This window comes from Peromyscus maniculatus, chromosome 10 (genome assembly GCF_049852395.1).
Source record: "Peromyscus maniculatus bairdii isolate BWxNUB_F1_BW_parent chromosome 10, HU_Pman_BW_mat_3.1, whole genome shotgun sequence".
Classification (NCBI taxonomy): domain Eukaryota; kingdom Metazoa; phylum Chordata; class Mammalia; order Rodentia; family Cricetidae; genus Peromyscus; species Peromyscus maniculatus.
The window spans coordinates 91,360,369-91,384,004 of record NC_134861.1 but is presented as its reverse complement, the minus strand read 5'-3'; the positions used below and the strand labels follow the sequence as shown (position 1 = coordinate 91,384,004).

At 41.4% G+C, this 23,636-nt stretch overlaps 1 protein-coding gene and 1 pseudogene across 2 annotated transcripts in view; one reads left to right on the top strand and one right to left on the bottom strand.

Moving 5' to 3' along the window:
- Positions 1 to 23,636, bottom strand: part of Bmp3 (bone morphogenetic protein 3) — a 33,015-nt gene that overhangs the window by 5,587 nt on the left and 3,792 nt on the right. Inside the window, exon 2 of one of the 2 annotated variants that reach the window (XM_015994247.3) lies at positions 6,669 to 7,637. In XM_015994247.3, coding sequence (XP_015849733.1) covers positions 6,669 to 7,637 — 969 coding nt within the window. The remainder of the gene's footprint in view (positions 1 to 6,668; positions 7,638 to 23,636) is intronic. The other variant, XM_006975368.4, reaches the window with a different exon arrangement.
- LOC102905135 (MICOS complex subunit Mic10 pseudogene) lies at positions 15,604 to 15,858 on the top strand (annotated as a pseudogene).

The following is a 23,636-nucleotide window of genomic DNA, read 5'->3' as shown; positions in this document are numbered from 1 at the left end:
TTTTTTTTTTTTTTGCAGACTCTGCAAGTTAAATGAAAGTTAAATGACTGTCTGAAGTCAAACAGCTGGTAAACAGTAGAGGGAAACTTTGAACTCAGTTCTGCTAGCAGGAATCATTTAATTAGAAACAACTTAGCCCCCAAACCATGGGATTCATGCATTCTCCATGTTCTTAATTACAATAACAAAAATAAATTGTCCCTGACCCTCTGAACCTTTAAAGAACTCCAATAAACGCACTAACAGAGATAACTATCACCAACTACAAAGTGAAATTTACTCACTGTTATCCCACTAGGTGAGGTAGAAGACTAATTATCTTGTAGGCTATTTTGAAGGTTATTGGTTTTGTAAAAGGATGAGTTTTTGGTTACTATTCCATTCATATTACACAATTATTCAGTTCAGCCTGCAGACTGAGGTTGACAAGACCATACCATTGACCACTGGGGGTCACTGTTGCTCCATGGGCAACTTAAACTGGGTGCCTTGGCAGTCTAAGGTGGGCCATGTCCTCTGGGAATCAAGTGTGGGATTTTCACCTGGGTGTCAGGAGTCTGATCAAGGACACCTTGGTTAAATCTCTTCCCGAGAAAATAGAATGCATTTGACTTAGACATCTATGCACAGCTCTAAGTGTTGGAAAGAGTAACAGTCTCGAGCCCAGAGTGGTCAGAAGGACTCCCAAAGAGAAGCCACAATGCCTGGCAACACTTCAACTCTCCTAATGTTTTTTTTTCTTAGGTGGATGAAATTAGTTTTGTTTTAAGCACATTTAGAAACAGAAACTTGAGAAGTGAGTTTGTGGCTCAATAGAGCATTTGTCTACCATGATCCAGGGCCTGGGTTTGATTTCCAGCTGCTCCTCAAAAAAAAAAAAAAAGAAAGAAAGAAAGAAAGAAAGAAAGAAAGAAGGAAGGAAGGAAGGAAGGAAGGAAGGAAGGAAGGAAGGAAGGAAGGAAAGAAAGAAAGAAAGAAAGAAAGAAAGAAAGAAAGAAAGAAAGAAAGAAAGAAAGAAAGAAAACAACAAACAAACAGAAACCTGAGTATGGTGGTGCATACTTGCAGACTTCGATTCTTGAAAGGAGAAAGATAAAGAGTTCAAGGCTAGCCTCAACTATACAGGTGGCTGACAGTCACCTCAGGGTTACATGAGACTCTATATCCAAACAAACAGAAACCAAACCAAAAGCAAAGCAAACAACAAACAAACAAACAACAACAACAACGAAACCAAGGAGGATGACTTCCCAAAGATGGACAGTATCATTGCAACAAAACCTTCATATTTCTTTTGACTCAGAGGTTTTGAGATTCACGAATTGGGATTTTAATTCCCAGCCAGTAAAGAACACCAGAATGGAAAAATGGGAAATGGTAGAAGGTCAAGAATGCACCCAGGCCAAAGAAGTAATGCAGAAAGCTGATGTACTGTAAGAAAAATTAAAACAAGTCAAAGAGAGGATGTGTGCTGGCAGAGAAAGGGAAATGTTATCTGAATTATTTTAATTTCAACAAGAAGAACCCATACACTACCACTTCAATTTTTTGTGAAAAAAGTTGTAAAAAAAAAAATCTAGTGTTAATAATACAGCACTGTTTTTACTCTTACTTCCTACTGACTTGAAGAATATTTTTTAAATAGCTTTAATTAGTTAATTAAATGGTTAATCAGCTCTAATTGATTACAGAACAAGATATTCTTGTTGTGTAAGTTTTAAGAAGCCCCAGTATTTGTACTTTACACATTGTTTTCTCTTTATTAAAATGCTTTTACTGAATGAAAATTATTAGGAAAACATGTAGGGATCAAAAGAGGATGGAAGTGTATATGAAAATGTCACAACAATTCCCATTAGTCTATATAATTAATATTTACAAAGAAACAAAAGACCTCCAAAAGTCTGTGACATTCACAGGAACTGCCATCAGTGTGGTAACAAAGTAGTGAATAACCACTGCAGACTGCTATGATACTATTACTGAGTTCTGCCAGAAACCTTTGCCACAACCCACTTTTTCTATTATTGATTGAAAGCTATGTGGAAGACTCAGCCTTTCAAACAGCATGCTGTTAAAGTCTCAGAGGCAGTTAAAACCAGGTTTTCTGATGTTATTCTCTATGGTTAATGTTTAATGCCTAGATATTACGTAGTGTGGATGGCCTTAATTAGGCGAGTACTTGAGCAATTAGTATGGCTCTGCACTGAATCCCCAGGTCCTAGAGTGTATATATCTGGACCCTGAAGCAATGCTGTTAAATGGCTGAAATACTTAGAAGAAACACCCATCGTTTTACCCATTTATGAGAAATAACTCCTATCAACAAAGCTAAAAGATTCTGTGCAAGTGACTTGGTGTAGATATGGAAAATATTCGTGGGTGTTTCCTAGGGAAAATTCCTGTCTTTTTTTTTTTTTTAATCCAAGTCAGAACTGATGCATTCAGAAACTAAGTGTATGAGTAGTCCCAGTGGGCTCACCAGAATCAGGCCCAAGCCCTCGATTCTGGGGTGGTGTTTTGTATCAGGGACCTCTCAGATGACTAGGGAGTATCCCCTTTTTCCTAGCTATGGAATCCTCTGATGGAGCTACCATTACCAGAAGTGGTCACATCATGCACAAATAATCCATGCTGTCATTTGCTGGTGTGAAGCATGCTGCCAGTAACAAATTTTGTTTTCGAGTAAGGATCATGTTTCTCATGACTCTCTCTTCTGAGCTTAGAGCTGGTGCCAATCACAAGTGCGAATCTGTGCTCCGTCCCATGTCCATCACTCTGTTTAATGATAGTGCGCACCTTCCACATCAATTCAGGTGTGACTTTGCTGAGTTTTGACAAGATTTCATGTTTTTAGTGTTCATCTTCATGATTGAGATTAAAGCTGGAAGATCTAGGGAGTTCTTTAAGGTCTATCATTAATTAAATGTGAATCTCTTTATATGGACTACTCAGTTCAAAGTATTTCAATTATTTGTTGCCTAACTCTGTATCTTTGCTATTCCTAGCTTTTGCACAATTCCTCACAGAAATAACTTCACTCCTCTAATCCTTGTTGGTTTCTTGGATCTCTGTCAGGAACAATGGCTCAATCATTTTCATTTGAAATTTCTGTTTTCCATTGCTGCTGGGGTGGTGAGGGAGGCAGAGGCACAGGACTTGGCTCTGGCTATCTGGGTAGTTTTCATCATATGGCATCATTCCAAGAGTCTCTCTCTGGGAGAACAGATTGGCTGTAGGAGCCAGAAATCAGGAAAAAAAAAAAAAACAAAACCAAAACCCCAAACTGTTGTGTCTGTGAATGAAATCTTCAGTGGTCAGGCTTGCACCTGCCAAGCTGTGGATGATGTCCTCTAGTTAAATTTGATTACAGATGCATTGGAAGGGGAGAATATGTCATCAGCGAAGAACCTTCATTCCTGACCTGGGCCACGAGGTTTTGCTCCACACTCTTCCAATCCAGCCCACATGGGTGTGATGGCCCAGAAACTATCTAATTGGAATCAGTGAAAGGGCAAAGCCTGGAATTTGGGAAAGGCAGAACACAGCTGTTCTGAATTATAGAGCAGGTTGTCAACTTTTGCAGACGAAGAGCCCCGCCATATAGGCCAGGCTTTCACCCAGGAGGCCAAAAACAGGAGGCCCAACAGAGGAGTCTGGCCTGGGAGAACTTTCCTCTGAGGCAAAATATATATCTAAAGTCTGAAAGTTCTTTGGCACTCCAGTCAGCCCACATGTGCTGTACTGATTGGATGAGAGACCCTCATTTTCCTCTGCTGGTCAGACTGTATTTTTATTTAAATATTTCATTCTGGATGCCACACCAAACACTGTGCTAACAGCAGTGCATATTAACTACCTCTTCCCTTTACGTCGTATTTCCCATCCTCCTTTGTTACTAAACTGACTGAAAGACACAAAGTCTCGAGAGCTAAAAGGGAACCCCTAGCACGCGTTAAAAGTTAGGCAGCTCCACACAAGAGCTAATCTTCCACACTTGATTTAGCAAAACGGAATTGCAACCTCAGAGAAAAGACCTCTGCATGGATCCCTGTTTTGTGTCCCTGGAGCTCTGATGCCATTCCAAGTTTCAACAAATATTATGATGACTCCAGTGACTGCCATAGATCTGCTCTTCATTCCATTCTCCCTCCAAAAGAACCTCCCTGGAAGAGCTCACAGGCTTCTGAACCCAGAGGGAGAATCCTCTCTGGAAGAACTCATGGGCTGTTGAACCCAGAGAGAGAATCCTATTTTCAGTTTGTGATGTCTGAAAAGGGACTAAAAACATTTACAGAACCTTTCTGGCCTCACGGCTTTCTTTGCAAGCTTGCTGTCCCTGTGCAGCAGCGTTTCCTTAGACACCTCTTCTGTTCCACTCAGTCTCCTCGACAGCCCCTAGTCAGGTCCACAGCAAACAGCTACTGAGTCCCACTACTCCACGTAGGTTGCTCTGCTATTTCATTTCCTCACTGTGCTTGTTGGGCAGGTCCTGTTATTTTTTTTATTATACTCTACTTTAGCTATTTCAAAGAAAAAAAATAACACGTAGAAAGTTTTATGGATCTAAAAGGCCATTGCTGCTTGGAGGTGGAAGCCAAATCCAAGCCCAAAGAAACTGTCTAGTCGGCTGCTGCAGAAAGTGTTCTGTGGATCAGCAGCATCAGTATCAGCTCAGGTCTTGTTAGATGTGCAGCATCCCCTGTCTCCTCTACTCCCTGTGCACTGTATCAGATCCTATGCATTAATAAGATTCCAAAAAGTTTAAAGGCCAACCAAGGCTTTAAAATTCCTGCTGTGACCAAGTATGGTAGCTTAATTGTATAGATGCTTCCCCTTAACCTTATCTCTGCAGTTATTAACACTATGATTCTTTTCAGTTCCTTCTAAAGTTCTTCTCAAGAAACAGTGGATCCACAAACAGCGCACGGAGGTAGAACGAAGTTGAGAGGCACAAGTGGGGGAAAGTGCAGAGAGGTGGAAACTGAGTTCCCCAGAGCTGGGGCCGAAAAGCGAAGGGACTGAGCATCTACATCGAGCATCTACATGTGTCTGTTTTCTGGAGCCTGAACGCTGGAGTGATGAAGGAACAGAAGAAATTTTTTTCCAAGTCACCCAGAAGAGACTACAGTGCATGGGAGTGAACGAGTTTATTTGGACAAACCCTAAGACCTACCGAAAATTAGTCACTCTGACCTTAAAATCAGCTATGGATTATATCCCCATTTCTCAACGTCACAAAGCAAGACACACTGTAAAACAGGACACCATTACATTTGCCTTCTTTGCTGCACCCAGGATTCTAAATGTCACCCCAGTTGAACACATTTTGCCTGAGCAGTGAAAGTCCTTTATGAATCCTGAGAGGAGATAGGGCTCTCAATACAGCCCTGAATTCATAGCCCTTACTTCAGGTTGTATTCTTAAAACAGAAAATTACAAGAATCTTCTGGAATGACAGTTTCATAGGAAATGTACAAAACTCATCGTTCTGTAGTAACTAATGAGGAAAAACAGGATTTCAGACAGGTTGCTGGCCTGAGGCTGACCTGGCCTTGAGTCTTCAGCCCCTTTTATATGTGTGTCAATCAGTGGCTACACTCTAGCAATATAAAGACCTGTAAGCTGAAATTGCCAGTCCAAGAGGCAAAGGAACATTTTCTCTATTTTTAGACAGCAGCAGCAAAAAAAAAAAAAAAACTGATTCAGATTTCATTAAAAACTCACTGTGATTCCTCCTCTGAATTCTATCCATTTAGTCACTCTTGAGTGTGTGGTAGAGATTTAAGCTGTGGTAAGACTGGAAATGCAGCAATAAGCTAAACCTGATGCCGAGGGTGTGGCTAATTTTTACTATAGAGTGAACTATTTTTACTCCAGTGCAAAGAGAGCTGTCATTTGGACGTGCTTGGAAAGACAGACATTGGATTTGGAAAGACTTCTGAAAACATGCTTGTATGATAAAATGCAGTCCCTGATGCTTCTGAAATAAACAAAGGTAATTTCTGACAGGGAAAGATGGACCTTGGGAGAAGTCACTGTCATTACATCCTGTTCTGCTTTTCTTTTCTTTTCTTTCTTTCTTCTTCTCCTTCTCCTTCTCCTCCTCCTTCTTCTTCTTCTTCTTCTCCTCCTCCCCCTCCTCCTCCTCCTCCTCCTCCTCCTCCTCCTCCTCCTCCTCCTCCTCCTCCTCCTCCTTCTTTTTAATGTTTAGCAGTCAAGCAAATGAAATAAGCATCTGTTGGGTTTCAGGCCAATTTACCTAGCCAAACCCTGATTGACCTGCATAGGGACAATTCACCTCATGAGAAACTGTTTATCCAAAAATGTTCCACATAAGGGCAGCAGACCCATTATTCCTTCTCTTTGCTTCCACAATATTCTTACATCCCTTGAATACCACTCAGAAGTCAGCTTCTGCCATCTGGGGCTTGCTTACCACGAACAGGTGTATATTCACAAGTGACCAACCACGTGGCTGGATATGCACCATGTTTAGAAACAAAAAAAAAATGCATATTTTACACATATGGTTTTCATAGCCTTCGTACCTCATACTACTTTTAACAATCATCAAAGAAAACCCAAGCATAACCACATTGCCCATTATACTATACTTTAGAATGTTATAAATAAGGTTCTGAATAGAGTTTCTTAAATGGAAACACACTCAGCCTGCTCTCCTACACCATGCAAAAACAAATCGAGCACAAAGTAAAGGGCAGTGGCTACCTTTGGCATGGGAAACTGGCAGGCTCCGGAGCAGTAATAAGCATCAAATGACTTGGGGGAGATAATCCATTCACTCCAGCCAATATCAGCAAAGTCCACTTTAAGGTACCTCCTGGCACAATTTCGAGGTTCGATCCATTGCTTTCGTCTTGCCTTCTTCAGGGTCTGTTCATCAAACTGCAGTGTCTGGCCCTTCTGATGAGGTCCTTTCCTCTGCTTCTTTTTGTTCCTGCTCTTTTCAGGGGGCTGAGTCTGAAGGGTCTTGTAAGGCCGTCTCTGCTCCCACACGCCATCCTCCTTGTATTGATACTCTGCCCCTGGTAGCTCATTGTTCTGCAGAGGCAACAAGATTCCAGTCGAACGTTTCTTCCGCCTTTCAACGGAGAGAGCAGCTCTTATGTGGCTATCCAGTTTGGGCACAGTTCCTTCGGGGAAATCTCTGTGTCTCTGTAAGCTAGACACTACACTTTCTGGCTCAGAAATGGCGGCATCATTGGCATATACCAAAATGTAAGGCTCCGGGAAAAGCAGCATCCTCTTGGGCAGCTCATGTCCTTTGGAAGTAATGTTAAATCCTATGAGGAACCCCTCGTTTTGCTTGGCCTTCTTCAAGAGCTGAGTGATGTCTTTCGACAGCCAAGGCATGCTGTCTCGATAAGGTTTGACCACATCTACTGACAGGTGACCCAGGAGCTGGCTTTGGTTTGATTTGAGGATCCATGCAGAGAGATCTATCTGGATGTGTTGTCTCTGTGCATGGTGGGAACATCCTTGGGATACTGGACAGCTCAGGCTGAGGTTCACTAATTCTCCAATACAGAAATACAGTGTGGCTGACAAAATGTTTTCAGACTTGGTGAGAGAGGTCAGATTAAAAGTGTGCAGGCCCTTTCTTTGAAGAGTTCCTAGGGAACAAAAACAAAAAGGGAGACTGAAGTAAACAGGAATTACTACTATTTTATGAACTATTCAAAATTCAACGAAAAATAAATCAGTGCTCTAGAATCCTTAGAAGAAGAAAACATTGGGACAAATCCTCATGATTTTAGAGCTGGTAACAGCTTCGTGCACATGCCACTACATGCATTCAGTAAAAGGACAAATATATCAACCAATAAAAGCTCTAAATAAAATGAACTTTATCAAAGTTAAAATGTTTGCACATCAAAGGTAAGTACCAAGAAAATGAAAAGATGAGCTACAGAATTTGATAAAATATCCGCTATTTGTGTATCTAGAAGTTTAGTAGCCAGGAGGAAACAAGTAAGTAAGAGCTTTAATTCAACAACAGAGATGAGATGCCGATATGACCAAAGAGCAGATACAGCTCCAAAGAAGATGTACAAGTGGCTGACAAGACGTGAAAACTTGTTGAAAATCGTTAGTCACCAGGGAACTAAAAATCCAAACCTCAGTGATGTGGCACAAGCTATAGCAGTGTGGCTATCACAGACAACAGCAGAAAGCCTTAACTATCAGAAGGTTTGTGAGAAGAAACTGAAACTCCTTCTGTTTATTAGGATAGATATAAAATGATTCAGCTGCTGTGGGAAACACTTTGGCATTTCCTCAAAAATCTAACCAGGAGATTAACATATGATAAAGCAATTCCTCAGAAACTGAAGACAGGGAATCAAATAAGTATATTCACAGTATTAAAAGGTAGTAAGGGCCCAAATGATCATCAGCCAATGCACAGATAAACAACTTGTAGTGTATTGATAAAACAGAATATTGTTATTGTGAAAAAAGAATACTAATATGTGTTAAGACACGACTGAACCTTGAAAAATTATGCAATACATATAAACCACATTTAAAAGCTCACTTACTGCTTAATTTCATTTGCATAAAGCTATCTAAATTAGTTAAATCCAGAGATAGGAGCAGAAGGGATCGATGGGGGTTAGAGGAAGCTGGGTATGAGAGGAAACTCCATAATGGTTCTGAGGCTTTACTTCCAGGTGATGGAAATATTTCAAAACAAGTCAGAGTTTGCAATTGTGTGGCATTCTGAAGATGTCACCACCACTTTGTCATCCATTCACTTTAAAATAGTTCATTTCATGTCATGTCAGTTTCACTTGAATAAAAAAAAGAGCAAGGAGGGGCAGATGGGAGGGTTTGGAGGGAGAAAAGGGAAGGGATACATAGAGTAATTATATTATAGTATCTAAAGAAATAACCTTTAAAAAAGGAAAACAATATAGAACAAAATTGTGTGCCGCCTCTCGCTTTAGAGGGTTTCTATTAGGGAGAACACTGTGGGATAACAGGAGGGAATTTTGAAAGAAAACTCAGAAAAGATTGGGCAGCCTTACTAGTTTACTCTTTGTTGAAGCACCATAAATGTATGGGAATCATAGCACACTAGTGCACTTAGTGTGTGTATTGTAGCGGGTGGTGTGTGAGCTCTGGAGAACACCAAGCAGTGTGTACAAACTCTGCACCTCGCTGAAGCTGCCTCTGCGAAACGTTAATTCATCCTCCTGGTGCAAGCGGAGGGCTTCGAATTTGACCTGGATTTAATTACAGACTCAGTCACTTATTAACTTTGTAACTCTGGACAAGCTAATGTTCTCATTCATAAAACAGAAAGACTATTACAATAAGCACTTCAAAACTGCTTTGGATAAAGAACATGGACTCCCTTCCCATTGGGTCACAGGGCCACTTCAAGCAGCGTGAGAGCCTGGCATCTTTGCATTCATTGTATACCTCTCTCCTTTACTCTGGATCAGGTTTCTGCACAACTAGATCAGACTTGTAACTGGCTGAAGGACTGCCTGCCTGAAATCTGGAGGTCCAAGAAGACTAAGCCCCAAATGGACCTAGCTTTGTCTCCCTTCAAGTATGAAGGCATAGAGATAAGAGCAGCTAAGGTACTTCACAGTTAGTTTTTCAATGCCCCATTCTGAACCCCTCCTCCAAAAGGGACTTTCAGCTTTCTCCAGTCAGCATCCTAGACCTACTGACACTTTGAATTCCAGGTACAGTGAAGCTTTCCAGGCAAGTTGACCTTACGATGGGGTTATCACTAAAATGGAACGGTTACATTACCATGGAAGCTGAAGTTGTCCCTATACCCATACAGGAGAAATTGTCTTGGGGGTCATGTTGTGTCTTCAAGTGATAAGGACTCACCCAGAGTCACTTGAAGAATCAGAACTGAGACAAAGAGCAGTCAGACCACAGTTTGCCCAGGACTGCTTACTTAGACATACTTAGACATACCCTGCGCATCCTGCACCAGTTCCTCCTGTATGCACATCTGAAGCTCACATCAGTACCCTGTAGATGAGCTGGAATGTCGAACTTATCTCAGATGTCTTTCTGTTATTGCCATATTGATTAAATTCCTTGCCTACCTTACCACTACTACTTTTCCATCAGAATTTTTGCTGGAAGCCACCAAGCTAGCCTTTGGCTACAATGTCTGCTTCCTGTGTTGCCAGAATGCTATGTGTAATGCCATATGTGTAATGGTCATAAAAGTTCTAGTATTTCTTAAATGCAAATATAAATTACTATTGTGTGATCTGAGCCTAGTCTAACATTATTGTTGGAATTATGGCTCCTTCTATCTACTTGACAAAAAACATGGATTAGGTGAGCAAGATCTTAGTATTTGGATACTATGTCTGAACAAACGAGCCACCCCTTTATAATGTAGAAGCCCAGCATTGTTGTTCAGCTTGTCTGAAGTTCAGCGCTCTATAAATTCAAAACCTAAACTTAAATAGTTCAATAAAAATGACTGAAATGTTTAAGTCATATTCCTAGTTCTTCTGATGGAGAAATTAGCAACAGAAAGAGAAGGAAGCTGGTTAAGCAGAAATCAGTTCTTTCAGGATCATCTATTGAGTTCCAGCTAGGCTAGGGTTGGACCTGAGGAATCCAAACCCTGGGATTTGTCCCAGAGAGCCTGCCTCTGTGCACTTGTTCCATATACATACTTATTTCAGAAACACACACGCAATCGTGAAATTATGTTCTTGATCAAAACCACGTTTCAGCAAAAACAAAACATTTTTATAAAGACGTGGAAACTTAAAATGAGTTCATCAAGTCCCCAAACATGGGGGAAGTGCAATGGGAAACACATTTTACTCATTTTTAACATTGTGTGAAGCAAAAGGAGGAAACTGCCATTTGTGCACATTTGTATAATCCGTGACACTGGGATAATATCTTACAGACCTTTATAACAAAGCCATGGCATCAGGGCTGTTCAGGGGCTCTGCCCTTAATTCAGCCCAGTCACCATAACATATACTTTTACCCAAACTCCGCATAGATGAGGGATATTTCAAATGCAAGGAAGAGAAGGCACCCCATTTCAAGCACATGGCAATCAAAGGTTGCCCATAAGCACACCGGTGGGGAATAGATGAACTCCAAAGGTTGGGTGTCACTGTCTCACTTGATAACCTCACCTTGCTTCTTTCCTCCATATCCCATCTCTGACTGTTTCATTCTGTCAAGCCCATTTCTTCTTGCCTTGTATTCTGCTATCGTTTAGCCTCCTCCTCAGCTCCAATCTTTGATGTCCATTAGCTCTCAGAATTCTCTCACATTGCTTTCTCCTCCTAACTCTCTCATTCCAGCCCAGTGCCTTATCTTGAAGTTAAAGCCCCAGGACCCAGACTCATATGTACTGTAGACAGTAGCTAAACTCCCAAAGTGTTGTTCCCCTCATCTATAAAGCACACTTCGTAGTATCAACTACAGAACTATTATGAGAATTCATCGAAAGAACTCCAGTAAAACACACAGCACATAGACCCACTAACAAGCAGCTAACTGGAACCTCACTGTCTGGGATGGTAGTACCTAATTGAGACATGCTGGAAACAGACAATACTCCCTGAATGTCAAAGACCTCGTACAAACAAGAATGCAACATATTACATGCATATATGAAGGATGTTCATGGAGTTGAACAAATCAGTATAGAGCAACAATTAAAAGAGTGATGTAACTACTGGTAAGAAACCTCCCACGAAGGTCATGAAAGAAACTCCAAGCTCAGTGGGTCATGAACACCCAAAACAAGATGGGAAAGCAGAGGGAGGCTTGCTGGAAAGAAGAAGGGGTTCACTGGGAGAAAGGAGGATGAGACAAGTAATTTAGGGTAAAATGATTAAAATAAATTGCATATATTAGGACACTGTGAGAGTAAGGTTTTTAGAGTGCGATACATGCCTCCCTATAAGAAGTACATGTCAATTATTAAGCATTTACTTTCAGACTTTTTCTTCTTTTAGATCTTAAAGTAATTTAACTTTCCAAATCATTTTTTCCAATAGGATCTCAAATTATAGCTCAGGCTAGCCTGGAATTCACTTTAACCCAGTTTTGCACTGTACTCACAGCAATCCTCCTGCCTCAGCCTTTGGAATGCTAGATTTATAGGCACAAGCTACCCTGTCCAACCTTCAAATAAATATTTTCATGTGATGAGAAAAAAATAGGAATTTTGCATGTGCTTCTCTTTATCCACAAGTCCTTGCACAACTTTGCTTATAACACTTAAGTATCTAAGTTTAAAAATCAGCGAGAGGGAAGTGCTTTAATATCTACTGTTGTATTCTAAAGTATGCAGACACATATGGATTTGAATTTCTAATTACAAATCCAAGGTGGACTTTAACACTTTTTAAGGTGTTAATAACAAGTTGTAATATGAGTTAAAAAAATAAAGGTAGACTTTATTAGCTTACAAACATAGCTCATGTGCTTTCGGTGGGCATAGCAGCTAACCATATGTTGCACTTATCAAATACACGTACAGCAGGGTGCTTAATTCCAGTTCTCTTCTTAATTACTGATTCAGAGGAGAGTAACTAAGAAAGTAACCAAGATGGCAGGTTTTGGGAGCCACATCATAACTTTGGGTTCAATAAGTAAGAATATTTGACTTAGAGAAAGAGCGAGTGGATTGATACTTCCACAAGAATTATTTCCTTTCCTTTAATTTTAAATTAAATACTTTTAAAAGGTTAACACATATTTAATTTTAGTTTATGTGTATGAGAACTCTGTCTTCATGTATGTATGCCTATGCACCATGTGTATGCCTGCTACCCATGAGTCCAGAAGAGGGCATCAGATACTCTGAAACTGGAGTTACAGACAGTTGTGAACTGCCATATAGATACTGGGAATCCAACCCAGGTCCTCTGGAAGAGAACCCAGTGTTCTTAACCACACTGATATCTCTCCATTAAAATACGTTTTAAATTAAGATATAATTATATTATATCACTTCCCCCCCTTCCCCTTCCTTCCTCTAACCCCTTCAATGTCCCTTCCTTCTGGCTCTTTTCAAGTCCTCTTGTGCTGGATAGTATTATGTCCACTTTATACAAGCTAGAGTTACCTGAGAGGAAGGAACCTTAATTAAGAAAGTGTCTCCAAAAGATTGGGCTGCCTGTAGCCCTGTAGGGGTTTTTCTTAATTAGTGATTGATAGGGGAGGAGTGGTAGCAGCCTATGGGTGGGGCCGTCTGTGGGCTGGTAGTCTTGAGTTCTGTAATAGAGCCCACTGAGCAAAGCCTGTTGAATAAGCCAGTAAGCAGCACCCCTCCACAGCCTCTGCATCAGCTCCTGCTTTCAGGTTCCTGCCCTTTTTGAGTTCCTGTCCTGACTTCCTTGATGAGGAACAGTGATGTGGAAGTGTAAGCCACATAAACCTTTTCTTCTCCAAATTGCTTTTGTCATGCATGGTGTTTCATCACAGCAATAGTAACTGGTAATTTGAAAGAGAATGATCCCCAAAAGGAATGGCACTATTAGGAAGTGTGGCTTTGTTAAAGTGGGTGTGGCCTTATTGGAGGAAGTGTGTCACTGTGGGGGCGGGCTTTGAGATCTCTTTTGCTCAAGCTTTGCTCAGTGTGACACTCAGTCTGCTTCCTATTATCTGCATGTCAACATATAGCAGCTCTTTCTCCTCTGAAACTGTAAGCAAACCATCCCAACTAAAAGTTTTCATTTCTAAAAGTTGCTGTGGTCATGGAGTCTCTTCACAGCAATGGAAACCCTAACTAAGACAGAAGTTGGTATCAGGGACTGGGGTATTGCTGTAATAGGCTTGCCTATGGTTTTGTTTGGAGGAATTTCGACTTTGGTATTTTGGGTTAGGAAAGCAGTGGAATAATGTATTCAGCACTGTTAACTGGGCCATACTAGTGAGCATGGAAGACAGTGGTGCTAAGAATGAGAGAAGAAAGTTAGTATGTTGCCTAGAGACTGGTCTTGTGTTTTTTTGGTGAAGAATGTGGCTGCTTTTTGCCCTTGTCTGAAAAGTCAGCCTGAGGCTTAAGTAAAGAGTTTTAGACTAATTCTGTTGGCAGAGGAAATCTCAAAACAGCCTAGTATAGACTCTGTTATGTGCTGTGGGATGTTAATGTATGTCCTGTGGGAGCCCTTTTGGGTTCCTTGTGGCGTTACCCAGCAGGTTTGCATAGAGGATGATTAGGACCATGGGCCTGAGTGCAGGTGTCTGAGATGGTCTGCACTTGGCTGTATTGGGGGATGGTCTGTATGTCAAGTTGCTCTGATTGGTCAATAAATAAAACCTGATTGGTCGTGGCTAGGCAGGAGGTATGGGCGGGACTAACAGAGAGGAGAGATAAAAGAGCAGGAAGGCAGAAGGAGACGCTGCCAACCACCGCCAGGACAAGCAGCATGTGAAGATGCTGGTAAGCCACAAGCCACGTGGCAAGGTATAGATTTGTAGAAATGCATTACTTTAAGATATAAGAACAGTTAACAAGAAGCCTGCCACGGCCATACAGTTTGTAAGCAATATAAGTCTCTGTGTTTGCTTGGTTGGGTCTGAGCGGCTGTGGGACTGGCGGGTGACAGAGATTTGTCCTGACTGTGGGCAAGGCAGGAAAACTCAAGCTACAAAATTGGTCAATAAATAAAACCTGATTGGTCGTGGCTAGGCAGGAGGTATGGGCGGGACTAACAGAGAGGAGAGATAAAAGAGCAGGAAGGCAGAAGGAGAGGCCGCCAGCCACCTGCCAGCCACCTGCCAGGACAAGCAGCATGTGAAGATGCTGGTGAGCCACGAGCCGCGTGGCAAGGTATAGATTTGTAGAAATGCGTTACTTTGAGATATAGGAACAGTTAGCAAGAAGCCTGCCACGGCCATACAGTTTGTAAGCAATATAAGTCTCTGTGTTTGCTTGGTTGGGTCTGAGCGGCTGTGGGACTGGCGGGTGACAGAGATTTGTCCTGACTGTGGGCAAGGCAGGAAAACTCTCGAGCTACAGTGGTTATTAGTGTTAGCTCTATATTCTGATTTATAATGAAAAGGAGCAAGTTGAGCAAATAAAAATACAAAATGTATAGATTGAGAAAAAGGGCATCAGGAAGTGGAATGGAGCTAAATCCTATGTTCAAGGAGATATAGCAAGAAATGAAATACAGGGAGTGCTGACCTCAGGGAAAGATCCCACCCAGGTAAGTTTCCATCTTGTTGAAAGGAATTAAAGAAAAACTTAGAGCCAGGTGTGGTGGTGTAGGCCTTTAATCCCAGTGCTCCAGAGGCAGAGGCTGGTAGATCTCTGAGTTGGAGGCCACCCTGGTCTACAGAGCAAGTTCCAGAACAGGCAAGCTTAGGCAGTGAAGGTAACCATGGAAAACAGAAAGCTGGTGAAAGTATAATTGAACAAGGGGACCATGTTCCAGCCACAGTAAGCAGCAGAACTTGGCAGCTTTGGCCACATGGTTCTGGAGTTAAGGATAGAAGGAAGAGCCTGTGGAATTTGCCCTCAAGACTAAGGAAAGGCTCTCTTGAGACTACTGACCAGTCAGAGCGAGGGCCTGGCTGTGGGGAGCTCTGGAGTTGTTGGTGGAGAACATGTTGGAGTCCAACCTCAGCAGAAAGTGGGACCAGTGCATGCATGGCCAATGCAGTGGTGATGCTAGGTACTGGGTTTAGATTAGGAGTTGTTTTATCTCTCACCTTTTTTAAAAGAAGAGCTTGGCCATTAGCCATGGGTTCTGGTGTGGGATCGGGGATGGACTAGTCCAACCGTCAGGATGCAGGCCCCATATCATCTACATGGAAACTATGTCAAAGAGCAGTGACTTATGCTGAGAACATCCCAGTGGGAGGGAAAGAGGAACCATGTTTATTCCTCGGGAACACTGACGTGCCCTGGAGTGCGCTGACGTCCTGTGACAGTGCCGTCAGCCACGCTTCCCACTCCAGCCACTGTTTATGTGTTTGAAACCCAGTCTGTTTCTTTTGTATTTTCTCTTCGGAAATTGTAAGGAGGTGATCTTAAATAAATTAAAAATGGGGGGGGGGAAGACTATGAAAAGCCACTGTGGCTAGGCATGTGTCAGGGGTGTCCCTGAATGGAGAGGCCTAGAGAAGCCATTGTGTGAAGCTGTGAAGTGATGCCTCGATTTCCTTGGACACCTCAAGATGTTGGGGATGCCAGAGTCATGGGATATCTGCCAGGGAGAACTGCTAACTGGGAGTGGAACCAGCCCAAGAGAAAGAAGTGTGTTGCAATCAACAAAGCTGAAAGGAGTTGGAGATCTGAAGAGCACTTTGACATCAGACATGGAGATGCGGAGTTTGGAGTTTGCCCAGCTGGTTTTTGGTCTTGCTTTGGCCCAGCATTTCCTCACTATACTCCCTTCCCTACATTTTGGAATGGTAATGCCATTATAGGCTGGGAGTATGTGGTCTGCTCTTTGATTTTATAGGAGATTACAGTTAAGAGATTGCAGGGATCTCAGAAGAGACTTTGAACTTTGAAACATCGTTGAGACTGTGATAGACTATGGGGACTTTTGAAGTTGGACTAAACGCATTTTTGCATTATGATATAGCTACAAGCCTTTGGGGGCCAGGGAGTGGAATGTGGTAGTTTGAAAGAAAATGGCCCCCAAAGGCAGTGGCACTAATAGGAGGTGCAGCCTTCCTGAAGTAGTACTAACTAGAAACACTAAGATACTCCCAACTCTCAAATCGAGACTCTTTTTCTTTGACTATGATCACACACACACACACACACACACACACACACCTTATAAATATATAAACACAACCTGCTGAGTCCTTTTTTGTTGTTTCTTGTATATGGTATATGGTTTCAGGGCTGAGCATGTTGTATTGGATAACGAGTTAAGGGGCTCATCCTTGGAAGAGCTTAATCCTTCCTCTCAGTGGTCATTAGTTGCCTATAGCTCTTTGTCTAGGGGTGGACCCTGTGAGATATCCCCCCTGTCAGTGTTAGCATATATATTGATACCATTGTTATTAGATCTTGTTTGTGCAACCTACTTCTAATTGAAGCAGTCTTAGGAAAGACTTCCTGGCATTCTGGCTCAGATGAGCTTCCCCCCCTTTCTCACAATGTTCCCTGAGCAATAGATGTAGGAGCTGGGCTATGGATGAGTCCTCTGGGGCTGGAGTCTCCACGACCCCATTGTTCTCCTCATTGTGCCCAGTAGTGGTTCTGTAATGGTCTGTCTCCATTTGCTGTAGAGTCAAGCTTCTTTGGCGAGGAGTGATAACCACATTTTTTAAGAGGCATCAGTTCTCCCTGGACCCATAACTATAGGTGGTTGTGAGGCCCCTGGTGGGGGGCAGGTGCTAGGAAGCAAACGCCTATCCTATCCAAGAGCAGTTTCAACTTTCAGCCTCTGAGCCATCTCTCCAGCTTCAAGAATTGCGTTTGAATATGTGAGAGGCTTCAGAACAGTCATGATGTGTCTTTCAGTGCCGTAGGGAAATCTTAAAGTTATAGCTGAATTTGGGGCTGGATCCAGGGAAATTTAAGTCATGACTCCGACTTAACTGAGAAACACGTATGGGACTTGCAGGGAGACAGTTATAAGTCAATACCACTATAGTAAGGTCCCCACACTGTAGCGGAAGGTGTGCAGGAACCAGAAACTTCTTAGCAATCTTGCAAAATACAGCAAAAAAAAAATACAGTAGGGTTGTTTCTAGCTTTTTTCAAAGCAGAAAGTACTGGCTTTTTTTTTTTTTTTTAAATGAGAAAAATACAGCTACCAATAGGTGGTGCTATTTTCATACTGTTTGGTGGCCATTCAGCACAAGTTCAATTTTCCTCCCTCAGACTACATCTACTGCACTGTGGTCTGCGTTGCCAATGACAACCTTGTGTTCTGACTGTCCTAAGAGTTCTCCACTGGAGGGTGCTTTGGAAGGTGGGTTTCTGCGCTGGACATCAAAGGGTCTTGAGCAAGCCAGGCAAGCTCTCCTACTGAGGTAGTCTCTGGGTGCTGGTGCTGAGATTTTCTTTTCCTTGAAGGCAACTGCCCCAGCCTGGAGGTAAGCTTGTCCTGACTAGGCCCCGCCTCTGTGATCATTTCTTTGCACAAGGACTCCTTCCTCACACCGTGGACTCCTTTGATGACAAGGCCTTGTTTTGCATTGTATTTTCCTGCCCTCCAGCTGAGTTCAGTAAGTGCTTTTTATTTTGTTTTGTAAAATGCACATACCAATTTTGTTCACTTACTACAAAATGAAGGAGCACAGAAGTTAGCTGGCAAGTTAGCAACCCTTTGGAGGGGACCTTGGGTTGCCTATTACCTGTATTGATCTTCCTAAGGATTTTGATCATTAAATACAGGTGGAAGACGTGTTCCTGTTTTTAATCTCAAAACAAAACAAAACAAACAAACAAACAAACAAAAAAACCCACCGAAACCAAAAACTGAGTTTAGGGAGTGGACTCCAGTTTGGGGTTTATAATTAAGCTCCAACTTAGGGGTCTCAGGACCGCTTTGGCCTTCTTGTGTTCATCCAACCCTCTTGTGACTAGCTGAGATGGTGATGTAGGAACAGTAATAGCAGTTAGTACACTTTCATGCTGGCCCACACCGAACATTTTCAAAGGGAATGAGTAGATACAATGGAAAGCTTTCTATGCAAGGTCTGTTAAAGCAAATAGACTAAATGAAATCTTGATGATTAGTTAAATCCCTAGGAAGCAGGGAAAATATTTCAATCATACTGAAAATATGTAATTAAGCATAGGTTTCCACACCCACTCCCTATTTCTTTCTCCAGAGGAAGTTGAGTTGCTAGAAAGGCCCAGTGCCTGGGAGTGGGGGTGAAGGTGGGGGTGATACACAGAAGTCACTGGCTGACAGCATTCTCCAGGCTGCCTTTGACTTTCAGATAGAGTCCCTGAAATCAAACGCCAGTCACAGCATTTTGTGTTATTTTGAAGTCTCAGTCAAATGAGTTTTGTGGGATCCCAAATCAGCTATTCACTATGTCCAGAGAAAAACACAAGCCAAAGATGAGATAATGTACGTTTTTCTAGAATAGAAAAATGTTCGCTAATTGTGTGTGTGTGTGTGTGTGTGCACAGAGCCTCCACCCAAGGGCATTCCTAGACTGTGAACTCCCAGGGGGCAGACAGGTCCTGTGACTCTTTGAATGCCCATTGTGACTTTTACACTCTGGATCACCTGTATACTGAAGATCATTTGTTCAATTTGTTAAAGAAACAACTGATACATTTACCAAGTTCAAGAGTGTTTCCTACTTAACACCAAGGTGAAAAGTATGTCAAGTAAGTTCAAATTCCCCAAAGCTGGCGAAGCCATTCTTGAGTGTGAGGACCCTCTACAGTTCCCTTCTTGTGCATTTGAAAAGAGGAATTATCAAAACAGTTTTTTTTTTGAAGTATAACGTTCCTTTTGTATATGTTAATGATAGCACATCATACTGGAAATTATTTTAAAGTCAATTTATTTTTAAAGATTGTGTTCGTTGTTGATAGCTTTGCTGCTACTTTCTTCTCTCATCTCACAACTTCAACATCATATTCACGTTGACTGAAATGTTTGCTGAGCTCACACCATATGACAAACTGTGGCCAGCCCCCCACATCGTCAGGGCAAAGTGAGAGAAACCCTGCCTTCTGAAGGCTAACTAGCCAAACCCTAGGTCTCTTCTCTCTCAACTGAACAAACCCATTATGCTGAAAACCCTCTCACGTGTGAGAGAAAGGGATCCGATTTTGAGACATCACTTCTTTTGAAGGTTCGACGGAGGGCAAAAATGATTATTTTTAAAGGGAGGGATTTCTTTTTCATTTCTCTGAAATAGCATTGTGTGGTATGGCCGTGGTGTGTTGCCTGAATCCTCCTGCAACCTACCTCATTTTAGGGTGCATCTTCTCTTGTCAATAGCAGCCATCCCATCATCTCCACTACAGTTGCCACGGCACCTTAGCTAGACTGAGAATGCCATCACTTAAAGTGCTTGGACACAGTTATCTCACTGTATTGCTAGCTTCAGCCATTTTCTTTTATTTTACTAAGTAAGGTCCTGTCAAATGTTCCTTTACATACTAGTTGCAGTCAGTAATCTAAAATTTCAGGATTCTCTTTGTGCTCACCCCTCTTATTTTAAACAGCTAGGATGTGGTATACTGTTGTTTGTTTTTCGTTCACAGCAACTTCTAGCATAATTCCATGAGTTAATGTGAAGATGTAACTGAGTGTAGCCTCTGAACTCAGGGATTAGTTGAGCCAAATGATTATGTTTTCCTTTTCTTTTTATTTGTTTGTCTTTGTTTTTTTTGTTTGTTTGTTTTTAGTTTTTTTTGACACAGGGTTTCTCTGCTTAGCCCTGGCTGCCCTACAACCTGCTTTGTAGACCAGGATGACCTCAAACTCAGAGATTCACCTACCTCTGCCTCCTGAGTGCTGGGATTAAAGGTGTGCACCATCACTACCCAGTAAGCTAAATTATTTTCATGTAGAAGTGTGTGTGTGTGTGTGTGTGTGTGTGTGTGTGTGTGTGAGAGAGAGAGAGAGAGAGAGAGAGAGAGAGAGAGAGAGAGAGAGAGAGAGAGAGAGAGAGAGAGAGCTAGAAGTTTTATTTGTTGTTGGCTAAGCCTAAGAATTAGATTTAAATTTCAATTTTGGCCAAACCTAAGTCTGTCTCACAGAACAAAGAGTGAAACTCACAGGAAAATCAATGTAAAGACACAAAACAAGTTTAGAAATGTGGAGTATTCTTAATATTTTTTCAGAAACTTTCCTCCTCTGGTTTCACAGAAAATAGAAATGCATCTCCAGTGTTGGGAGTAAGCATGTGCTTGTTCATCACTGGGTATTGCAGGATGATGTAGACACAGAGAACTCATCTTATAGTACAATCCATGCTATTCCAACACCATTTTCAACAGGTGATTAGTTCTGCCCTGTCCTTGGTGACTGAGCAAAGCAGGGTTGCAACGTTTCTTAATAGATTCCTTGAAGCTGGTTAGTCTATGTTGTGGGGCATGGAGATCACCAAGATGCTTGTGAGCACTATTTAGCCAACACTGGGGACATTCTGAAGCAAATTGTGGGAGTGGAGCTCTGGTCTGTGCTTTCACCTGGCAAGTGGGCACTTCTGAGCCCAGAGGACCACTGCTCTAGAGTGGCCCCAGAGTGTTCAGAATCCCAACATTGATGAACACTCACTGAAATGTTGGCTAGTACTCTATTTTTTGTTTCATTCAGTGTGTTATGTTTTTCCATGGTGGAAACTTCAGAAGAAGCTTATGAAAATTTAATGTCCTTCTTTTTCAGGGTGTTTGTGACCTGATGGGTTGATTAAAAGAGAGAGTGGCCAGTCAGCTTTGGAGGGCAGGTGACTGTCTTCTCAGAACTCAGCTCTAAGGGATTTGACACTCTCACCGGGCTTCTAGGGACATCTAGATACACATGGCATTCCCACACATAGACAGCACACAGACAGCATTCTCTCTCTCTCTCTCTCTCTCTCTCTCTCTCTCTCTCTCTCTCTCTCAAAGTCTGTTTAATGATAGAATTCTTAACAGTAAGAATTCAAATTTTCTGCTACTATTACTACAACAAAATGATGGAGATACTAGTTATCAGAATTTACAAAATCAACAAATGGGAGAAATCATCATAATTTGGATATAAAAATTCTTCCCCATAATGCAGCACAGAAATCTGATTAGATCATAGACAATGAATGTCAAGTTGCCCAACAATTGTCGCATGCTTCCTGATAAGTATAACTTCAAAATATCTGTTAAATACAGCAGATACTGGAGATAAAAAACCTGATAGAAGTCTTGAGTAAATGTTCCTTTCATCAAGGTATGAATGCTGACCCAAATATTAATGAAGTGATGTGTATTTCCACTACTGTATTTTTCCACAAATAACATAACTTTTCTTTTCAAGCTATTATGCCTGCTGTAAAACAATAAATACCAACCACGGAGAAGAAAACAATGAAAGACATCTCCTACAGACGTGGAGAAAGAAAAAGCCAAGACAAAGGGACTCCACATTTATACTCAGAGAAGTTCATAACCTGGAACCAAGAAGACAGGACAGTCCCAAAAGTGACAGTGTAATCATATGTCCCAAGCCGGTACAGCTGGGAAGTGAGAGCCCAGCTCACTTGCAGTGAGAGACAGTCATTGAATTTTGCGGATCTTTTATGGTGAATTAGGATGCTTTTGAAGCAAGATTTTTCCAACTAGACGCCCTAGTGCCACAATTCTCAGAAGGTTCTATTGAGGAAAAAGGAGAAAATTTGTTCTTTTGAGAAGACACTACCACTAAAGGGCCTATTCCATGTTGATCATTTTTTTCCAAACCCATTTGACCTCGGCACCCAATTCTATTATAATACCTTCCAGAGACCTCTTTCTCTGAAATTTTCCTTTATAAAATAAGATCAGGCCACTAGAAAGAATGGGTTTTGAAATTAGATCTGTATGCTGAAAATTCATCCAGCAAATATACTATGAAGCCCATTTCTGCTTCCATTAAAGGACCTGTTTTCTTCAATATGTCTTCCTAATAAAAGTTTATAATGCAAAAATACTTAAAAAAGTAAATTTAGCCTTCACATTTCTATCTAATTAAAATATTTGAACCAATCAAACAAGCACTTATGAACTTCCATGGCTCAGGTAATGTATGTAACCCTCTCAATTCCTTATTATGTATGCATTTTTAGTCCATAAAATTGAGTAAATCATCTGCTTGAATGAATTATCTGCTTAGGAGTTTTTCACATTGACCTTCACAGTCTCTTGGGGTCTTTGAGTGCGTGTAACTACACTACAAAGCTACATTTGAATTTTTAAAAAAATGTAATTCATTCTCCTTTTTCCTTTCCATCCAGCATGAATAATCAAGAATCCATGGTATTATGGATTTTTAAATGTCAGGAATTGTAAAGCTGTCTTGCCTATTACAGTAAAACTTCATTAGGGGCTATCATGTATTCAAAGTAGTGTATAATTCAAAGCAGCTGCACATCCCAGCGCCTCTCCTCCAGATGTACCATTGTCCCTTAAATAAAAACATCATACAATCCAAGGGCTCTGTAGTTTCAAGCCTTGTTTCTAGGTGCCTGGAATCTTGATTACTATATCTTAATAATGTCATTATATTATCTTGCCATGAAATACAGCAAAAATGGCTCTTCCCCACTGATCCATGTATCCTTCAGGGTACTGGCTTCTAGTCAAGTAATGACTATTCAGGCCTGGATCATACATCAACCATCCTATAGCCTTATAGGTTAGCATTGTACTTGAGAAGTATTTCAAAATTACAGGTCTTTATATTGAAAGGTTTTGATTCATATTAGGCAAGAATCTCCTCCTGGTCCTTCTCCACTGAGGCCAAGCATTTACTTGTGAGTCTGCATTACTTCAATATTTCCTGCTTCTATTCATGAAGGCAAGTATAATTTTCTTAAAGGCAATAACACCCACTGGAATGTGATACTTTTATAGTTGTATGTCCTAAGTAGTGAAGTAGTGATAGTTTTTTAATGAGAAAACTAAGCTCCCACTGCTTTTCCTAGAGAAGCTTTGACTAGGACAAGTAAGATCCAGTGACTAT